The sequence below is a fragment of the Prunus dulcis genome, chromosome 2 (assembly GCF_902201215.1).
Source record: "Prunus dulcis chromosome 2, ALMONDv2, whole genome shotgun sequence".
Lineage (NCBI taxonomy): Eukaryota > Viridiplantae > Streptophyta > Magnoliopsida > Rosales > Rosaceae > Prunus > Prunus dulcis.
The window spans coordinates 2,978,357-2,987,624 of NC_047651.1; the positions used below are offsets into that span (position 1 = coordinate 2,978,357).

Here is a 9,268-nt window from a genome sequence, read left to right on the forward strand (position 1 = left end):
TATAAACGAGAGAGAGAGAGAGAGAGAGAGAGAGAGAGAGAGAGAGAGAGAGAGATAAATGGCGGCAACTTTTCTGGGAAAGCTTTTGATAACTGCCGCGGTACTGCTGCCTTCTGCGGTGGTTCTGTGCAGTTTCCCCGCCACACTGACTCTGGAGAGAGCTTTTCCAACAAACCACAGAGTGGAACTGAGTCAACTCAGAGCTAGAGACCGAGTCCGGCATGGAAGGATGTTGCAGCAGTCCTCTAGCGGCGGTGGCGGTGTCATCAATTTCCCCGTTGGAGGGACCTTCGATCCATACATAGTTGGGTACAGTTTTCTGCCAATTCAGAAATTAATCAACCAAATTTTTTTTTCTTTGTATGATTAAACTTTTTTCCTTGCAAATGTCACATAACGTGTTTTGTGTGTGTTAGTCCACGTCTTGGTTTTGAATAAGTCATGATTAAACAATATAATTCATTTGATGTCCACGTCTTAACAATTTTAGTTGAAGAGTTGTAATAATTAAACAAACATAATATATCATCGACTCAAAACCAATCATTGAATAGGTCTTCTTTTTTTGTGTGTACCTTTTTGGGTTTTCTTCTCTTTTACTCATTTTTTTATTTAAGTTATCAAACTGGTAGATGATTTGGTTTTAGAGTAATCTTAAAGGGACATAATCATATCACTACTCAGAGATCTTTTTTTTTTTTGGATTTAGGCTTTATTTCACAAGTGTGAAGTTGGGTACACCTGCAACAGAGTTTTATGTGCAGATTGATACTGGAAGTGATATTTTGTGGGTTGGCTGCAATTCCTGCAATGGTTGCCCCAAATCAACTGGACTTAAAGTAAACTCACCTCTTTCAAGTTTGAAAATATCATCAGGAGGGAAAACATACTGCTGAAGTTTCTGAATGAGTGATATGATCCCTCTGGTTTTCATGCAGATTCAGCTGAAATATTTTGACCCTAAAAGCTCATCAACTGCCTCATTGGTGTCTTGTTCTGATAAAATATGCTCCCTTGGACTTCAGACACAAGATTCTAGCTGTGATGCAAAGGATAAGCAGTGTACTTATGGGTTCAAGTACGGAGATGGCAGTGGAACATCGGGCTATTATGTATCTGACTTGTTGCATTTTGACACAGCTGGCGGTGGTCAGTCTGTCACCTCAAACTCTTCAGCTAACATTGTCTTTGGGTAATATATGATGTATTCTTCCCTATAGTTAAGAACAAGGGTCTTATTTCCATGCGTGATTGTTTTTTTATTTGAACAAAGCCTCGAATGGTGAATTTTGAAACAGGTGTAGCACCTCAGCAACCGGGGTCTTGCAGAAAACAGATAGAGCAGTTGATGGGATTTTTGGATTTGGACAGCAGGAATTTTCTGTCATCTCACAGCTGTCTTCACAGGGAGTAGCACCAAATGTATTTTCGCACTGCTTCAAAGGAGATGACACTGGTGGGGGGATACTGGTTCTTGGTGAGATCGTGGATCCTAACATCGTTCATAGCCCGCTTGTCCAAAACCAGTATGTGTAAAGCAGTACATCACTTTATATTTTGTGAAACTAAATGGAACTATAGTGAGCTCTACAGCATGACTAACAGTTATATTCACATGCGTCATTGCAGACATCTCTTTTTTAGGCTGTAACCCATGGCTATTTTCTAGTTTGAAATTTATGACTTAACTACTCATGTTGCCAGAACAGTACCGTTTAATTGAATAAATTTCAGTGGAGGGTGAAAAATAATTATATTTTGGAAAAAATTCCATAGAGAGATAAATAGAGCCCTGAGGAACTACTTGAAGATCTTAACATGTGAAGTAGCTCTTAATTGCAGCAAAAGCTCAATTCTATTTTGAAATGTTGGATGTTATGCTTCCTTTTCCCTATTCATTTTGTAAGGCATAAAATTTTTTAATCATATAAAGCTTGGCTGCTGTAACTTTAACTATATCTACTGGGATGCTCGGAATTTCAGGCCTCATTATAACTTAAATCTGGAGAGCATTAGTGTTAACGGCCAAACGCTAGCCATTGATCCATCAGTTTTTTCAACATCAAGCAACCAAGGAACAATAGTTGATTCTGGGACAACTTTGGCATACCTTGCAGAAGATGCATATGATCCTTTTGTCAATGCTGTAATTTTCTGTTTAAAAAAAACTTTACTGTTTAACTGATCTATTTAACTTCTGGTGATTCTTGATCTCTACTTTTAGTTTTTATACTTTCAACCTGAATTAAGTCTTTGGGGAAAAGTAAAGCTGGATTGTTGTTTGATTTTAATAGATGGCTAAGGAAGTGAAACAAAAGGTGAATAACATGTTATTTTGTTTCATTGCAGATAACAAGCGCTGTCTCACAATCCGTGACCCCTGTTACCTCCCAGGGAGAACAATGCTACATAGTCACATCCAGGTTCACATTTTGAATATTTTATCTAAGTTGATTCAACGTTTGAGGGCTGCTAATATTTCATCTCAATTGTAATTCTTAAAGTGTGTTTTTCTCCATTCAGCATCACTGATATGTTTCCTCAAGTTAGCTTGAACTTTGCTGGTAATGCATCCATGATTCTAAGACCGGAGGACTACCTTTTGCAGCAGAATTCTGTAGTGAGTTTATTTTTCTGTACTTCTTATTTATTTCTTCCCATGATTTTCAAGTGTTGAAAGCTTGTGCAGATGTTTTCATTTAGTCCGAAATTGTGATAAACAACATCTTTTGTTGTACATTTGCTTCTGTCTACTCTTTAAGCTAGTTTTGGCTTTCCGTAGACTGTCTTCTATTTTTTTAAGTAATTGAACTGGCAATCACAATTCAATGTAGTGTACCTCTCCAATCACATAACCTAATGCAATTTCCCAAATATTTGTAATGCTAATGCGTAAAACAAATGCCTCCAAGCCGATTAGAAAGAATGTATGATAAGATTAAAGCATGAAGCTAGATAAACATTTCAGCTACACCATGTTAGTGTGGAAGAAACAATATGTTCCGGATTCTGTCAACTTTTGTTTGGTTTCCTCCAAAATAGACAGACTTTGACGTCTAAATCATTTTAAGCAGGACTAGCTTGCATTAGGCTATAGGAATCTCTAAGAATGTTCCATCTACAGAAATATGATACATTTTCCAATTACAGTATGTTCTTAGATATCTCTTCCTTGGCTCTTTCTTTCTCTGCTTCTGTCCCTGGCTTCGGTTTCTGTTTCAAAGTTTCGCAAACTGCACATCATTCGAACAAGCTTTACCCTTCTCTATGAAATCAAGTTTTATCCTATAACTGTGTAACTGTTTTTTTTTTTTTTTTAAATTTAAATCCTGCATCTTGAACTGAGATAGGGATTTTTTTTTTCTTCTCTTTGTTCCAGAGTGGTGATGAAGTATGGTGCATTGGCATCCAGAAAAGTGACGGTCAAGATATAACTGTATTGGGAGGTATGATAAATAAATTCAAATATATTTAGTTAAGTTTGTTCAAATTTATCAGTCATCATTTCTCATATCAAATTCTTTTTAATGGCTTACTCTAGTAGTTCAGAAGTTTCAACCTTTCCAAATGTAGTACATTTTCTTATCTGCTTATTTAGTTTTGTGTTTTGTTATTGAGTTATCTTTTCACTAAAAGAACATTGACATCAATTGTCATCCTCTTTCGCAGACCTCATCCTGAAAGACAAAATCATTGTCTATGATTTGGCCAATCAAAGGATTGGTTGGACTCAATATGACTGTAAGTAGGGATATTAGTTATTTCTTATTCCAAGTTCATCACACAATTCTCCGAACGCGAAAATTATATTCGAAAACTATTTTTTTTTTAAAAAGTAAAAAAAAAAAAAACAGGAAAAAAACAATGGAGTTTCTATCTTGCATTCTGATTGTATGTGTATGAATGTTTCTCTCAGGTTCAACATCAGTCAGTGTCTCTACAAATACTAGCAGAGGAACTGCATCTGTTAATGCAGGGTCCATAAACGTTAGCAGTTCAGCGTGCAGCGAGCCTTTCAAGCTTGTACCGATAAGCATGGTGGCTTTCCTTGTTCACATATCAGTCATTTACATTTTCCCATTCTTGTAGCACCGATAGGCGTTTGGTCTACATGACAGGATTGTTTCTCAGGGATGAGATTAGCTCATTGCACATATTGTGCAATAGGTCTCTTACCATTCTTTGTTTCACAATACTTTGCAAGCGATTCTGTAGTTTTTCATGAGTTCAGCAAGATCATACAAGCAGTTTTACAGCAGTCTGGCAGTTTGTTTGTAGCTGCTCACTGTGGAGCAGATTTGGTCTTTTTTTAATTTCTGCTTCTTTTATTTGGGTCAAATTTTTATTTTCTGTTTTTGGTTGGGACTATTATTTCTTAATTTGAGGCACATTGAGGTACAGATTTCCTTAGCTTGATTGGCATTATTGTAAATGGCATTGATAAAGTTATTCATTTCATACATTATACATACCAAATTTAGACTAACTACAGCATATTCATAGAAGTGTTAGATTTTCTGTATATGTTCATGATCTTTCACACATCCTGAAAATATATAAAAGACACATATCTGGCGTCATCTTCCTTGAGAACAATCTCTGGATTCATCCAATCGCAGTAGTAGCATCACGAGCAAAGGCACGAACGGCTTAAGACTTATGCTCTCTCTCAGAAACTATTTCAGCTATCTCTTTATGATGAGATTAGGGTTAGTTAACATATCTAATGAGAGCAGGGCCTTACGCTTATATAGGGCTAGGTCAAGTCATCTCTACTCATCACCGGGGGCCAACTTGACTAACACTCTAAGCCCATCAAGCAACGGTTCATGCTAAAGGAAATAAATAGGACCCTTTCAATTGGCTACTTTCTGGTCTAGCTAGTTTTTGCCTAAATTGTTCTAGCACTAACTCTTCTTTGATTACATTTTTTGTGCTTCCTGTATCTATCATGGCTGTTGCTTTAAATTTATTTTCTTTTGACAATTCTAAGTCAAAATTAATTGTTATTAATGAACTAGTCTTTTGTTTTTCTATACTAAGGCAATTATTCTTTTGATTATTGTTATCTATTTCAACTGTATTTATTTCTATTGATCTATTATTGAAACAAGGTTTACAATAAACTATTGTCTTAGTGTAATATTTTTCTACCACTATTTTCTTACATTGATTACATTCTTGAGACCATCCTAAATTAACATATTTAAATTCTTCATGCTCTTTTTGTTCTTCAAACATACACATATATTCATCTGATTTACTATCGGAATTACTAGAGTAATCTAATTCTGATTCTAAGCCTAAGGCATTAACACTATAAATACTTTCATTATCAATTAGGTTATCATCTAGACTATAGATTGATTCTAAGTCCTCATCATCTTCTAATTGAAATTGCTCAATTAACTGTATTTTTTCTCTAGGTTATTTTCCTAATTTGGGATACTTAGGTCTAATATGTCCTACTTCACCACAAAGATAACATTTACATGTACTTTACATTTTCTAATCCATGGTTTATTTGTTCTTTTCCTAAATTGTTTAGGGATATATTTTCTTCTTCTAAAAGTTTTTGAATGTTGAATTCTAACATTTTTATATTGTTGTTTATAAGGTCTATATTTTTTATAACTTTTTCTGTATGGCTTCTTCTGCCTAAATTTTCTATAACATCCATACTATTTAGGTAAATCTATGTTTTTACAACTCATGTAAAATTGTTTTCTAATTTGTCTTTTTGCTTTTATTTGACTACATTCTGATCGTAATATATCATATACATGTTGTATTCTTGCTCATATGGATACATCTAGTTTCCTAGGGTGTTTTTGTCATTCATTCCAAATTCTTTCTCCTATTGGTCCTTTAATTTTTGTCATATAAGTATCTAATAAATTAAGATCATCAATTCTACATATTCTACCTAAATACTTGAAAAAGTCTGAAGTATATTCACTAATATATTGCAAATCACAAATTTATAGTTGTTCTAAATTTCTTATAGCTCTAATTTGTTCTTGTTCATTTCTACCATCTAATCTATTATGATCTAAAAATTCATATTTAATTAATTTAACAAAAGCATCTATATTAAACATTTCTTTTGCTGCTTGATGTTCTCTTGGATTTTTAGTTTTCCATGCTTGGAAATAATAAAAAACCATTCCATCTAAAGTATGTTCAAAGTAATCTAACATGTCTTTATTATTACTAAAATCTAACATTAATGTTGCATGTACACATCCTTTTTCCCATCTTTCTATAGTTTTTTCCCAATCCTATGGGTCTACATGAACTAAATTTAATATATTTCCTGCTAAACTAATTTGTTCAATTCCTTTATAAGGGATTTTATTTTTTCTTATTCCAAATGCTTCTTGTTGAAAAGCATTTCTACCGGTTTCTTCATTATTTTCTCGGTATGGTTCATTGGTTTGTCTAAGATTTTGTTGATCTGTTCTACTTGCAAGGGCTACAAATGGTCCGGTTGAACTATACTGATCTTCTACTGGCATGCATTCTACTTCAATTAACATATTTTGATATTTATTTTCTCCTAAAATATGTTCTAATCTTATATTTAAAATTAAATCTTCCATTTCTTTATCTGATAATCTATGTAATCCTAAATCATAAGTTCTATATTTTTCTATATATTCTTCATCATCTAAATTATCTATGTCATCTATGAGTTTATCAACTATATTATCAAAATTATGCTCAATCATATTTATTTCTAAATTATCAAATGTCATGTGTATTTCTTCTTCTAATTCACTCTCTAAGTCTTCTATATCATTTATTTGTTTATAATTAGTAAATCTTACTACTGCTTCACCTATACGATTTTCAAAGATTTGTGCTTTATCAGGTTGTTTATTTTTTGTTACTTGTAGGTTGGGTAAAATCTATTCTGTTCATTCTAAAAAACTATTATCCACTACTTTTGCCTCTATCATATTAACATGTTTACTACCAAAAGTTTATACTAAATTTTGAAATTCTACATTAAATTTGTAATTATAACTATCTGAAAATTTTCCTACATACATAAGACTGATACTTAAATTTTTATATTATCCTTTCATATTATAATTTTTTGTCCTTATGCTAATTTTAATATGTTTACTAAATTCTCTAATATTCATGACATATTAGGAATACATCTTATAACTGCTAAGTTTGTACTAAGATCTACTTCTGCTATGGCTATAGCTGCTTGCTGATGGTTATCCCATCTGTCATCATATATATATACGAGTGCTTTAGTTCCTACTTATGCTCTAGTGAGTCCAACTATTTCCTATCATAATTGTTCCAATATGAATTTGTTGATAGTGTGCATTTTTAAGGTGTTCTATTGTTGTGTTACTAAGTAAATTAAGAGTTACTTCTTTGTCTATACAGCTTACTTTATGTTGACTGATGCTACTTACAATACTATGTCTATTTTCAAATCGTCCTAATTGATATAAATTATATTTATTTTTCTGAGATTTTTCAAAGCCTTTTCTAAGAAATTCTTGTGCTTCTTGTTTACTAGGGTATATATCTTCTGTTCTAACTATTTCTTTTCCTTTTCTTATAAAGAGTTCCATTTACTATTATCAAATGGATTTATTCTATTTTTTCTTCTATGAGAATTATTTCCTAAGGTTAAATTTTCCAATTTATCCACTAAGTCTTTAGGTAGTGTAGAAGTGGTATTATGTACTGCTTGATTAATTTTTGTTATTTGTTCTTTTAATTGATCTACTTTTTCAACTAAATTTAAAATTAATTAGATAATTAAATTATTTTATCTAATAGGTATATTAGTACTCACTACAGATGTTGTAAAGTCTGTGAGACCTACTGGTTCCTTATCTAGTTGACCAACTTCTTTTAATGCCTTTATATATTTATTATTAATTTTGGAATATGTCATTAAACCAAAAGTCTATCTATTTTACTATGTAACTTTTCTACTTGTTCAGTTAATGTCTTTTGTACTAACTGTATTTTTTGCACTTCCAATTTTAATTGCTCAATAATTTCTAATGACTGGGGTTCTATTTGTTTTGGTTTACTATCTATAAGATCTATGAGTTCTTTTATTTCTTTATTACTAGGGAATCTTTGGATATTCTTGTTATTATCTTCTAATTGGGATGTTATATAGTCTAAGTTTTGTCTAATTGTTTTTAGGGAATTTTTCTAAAAATATTCTAGTAACTTTTGAATTATCCTATTATTTTTGTTATGTTCAAATTTTACACTATCTGCTTAACTAATTAAAAGGTCAATAATACTATTTTCTAAGGGACTGTTACTACTATGTAATAAATGTTTGTGTTCTTTTTGTGGAAAAAAAACAAACTAATGTATTATTATCTCGGGTTAAATTTTTCTTTTGTTGTTCACCAATTTCTAAATTGAGGTATTCTATCATAAAATTTATCTAAGTCTACATTTTTCTTTTAAGATGTCTAAATGCTCTTGGAAAGCTTCTATGGATTCTTTACAGACTTCTAAATGATACTGATTTCTTGTTATACTATTATGTATTTCTAATTTTCTTCTAGGATAATTATCTACTTCTGGTGATTTTATAAATTCCTCTAAATTCCTAATTTCTTTTTGGTATTCTGCTTTCTGTTTCTTTAATTCTTGTAACCTTTGTTTTATTCTAATAGGTGTTCACCAAAGGCCAAACATGCAAATGGTTTACTGTTCTTAACTGGTTTAACAAAATTTTAACAGATTGGAAAACGTTAGTTTTTATCAGTTGTGTTAATTGACTTCTGTCATCAAGGTACTTTACTGGTATAACTATATTATTAAGGAACTAAACTAGGGTTCTTATACCATTTTTGAAAGTGGGTCTTGGTCAAGGTTTTTACAAGCCAAAATAACAACCAGACACCATGCCTGGAACATGGAACTAGAACATGAAACTGTAAAGACACAAACTTAAGGGGCTGTGGAGCAGAACTCAGAGGTCCTTTGAACTCAAAGGTTCCTTGACAGAAATCCAATTATTGTTATGGAAAATATCAAACATGACCAAGTGCTCAAACAAAGTATTGATCGTTAGTTTAGCAAGATAATAACATAATTATGAAAATTGTTTTCCTGTTTTGGACAAGAAGTCTACTAAGAAAACCAAAAATAAAAGAGAAAAAGACTTACTTAATTGCTTATGTTGCTGGAACTACTGTTATCACCGGGTATTAACAGTGGTCGAAGATATTAACAGTGATTGACAGTATTGATAGTATTAACA

General features: G+C 32.1%; 1 protein-coding gene across 1 annotated transcript; it reads left to right on the forward strand.

Annotated features, from left to right (window-relative positions):
- On the forward strand, positions 1-4,410 carry LOC117620253 (aspartic proteinase-like protein 2). The gene is made up of 10 exons (XM_034350402.1): positions 1-309; positions 710-839; positions 939-1,192; positions 1,299-1,526; positions 1,984-2,146; positions 2,350-2,423; positions 2,524-2,620; positions 3,380-3,446; positions 3,670-3,741; positions 3,917-4,410. Exons 1-10 carry the CDS (start codon positions 59-61, stop codon positions 4,087-4,089), a joined length of 1,509 nt encoding a protein of 502 aa, XP_034206293.1. The 5' UTR covers positions 1-58; the 3' UTR covers positions 4,090-4,410.
- Positions 4,411-9,268: the final 4,858 nt, after the last annotated feature.

Excerpts from the sequence above, each read along its gene's own strand:
- LOC117620253 (XM_034350402.1), top strand. The coding sequence starts at position 59 with ATGGCGGCAACTTTTCTGGGAAAGCTTTTGATAACTGCCGCGGTACTG. Across the intron at positions 1,527-1,983 it reads AGCCCGCTTGTCCAAAACCA|GCCTCATTATAACTTAAATC; the intron begins GTATGTGTAAAG and ends TCGGAATTTCAG. Across the intron at positions 2,147-2,349 it reads ATGATCCTTTTGTCAATGCT|ATAACAAGCGCTGTCTCACA; the intron begins GTAATTTTCTGT and ends GTTTCATTGCAG.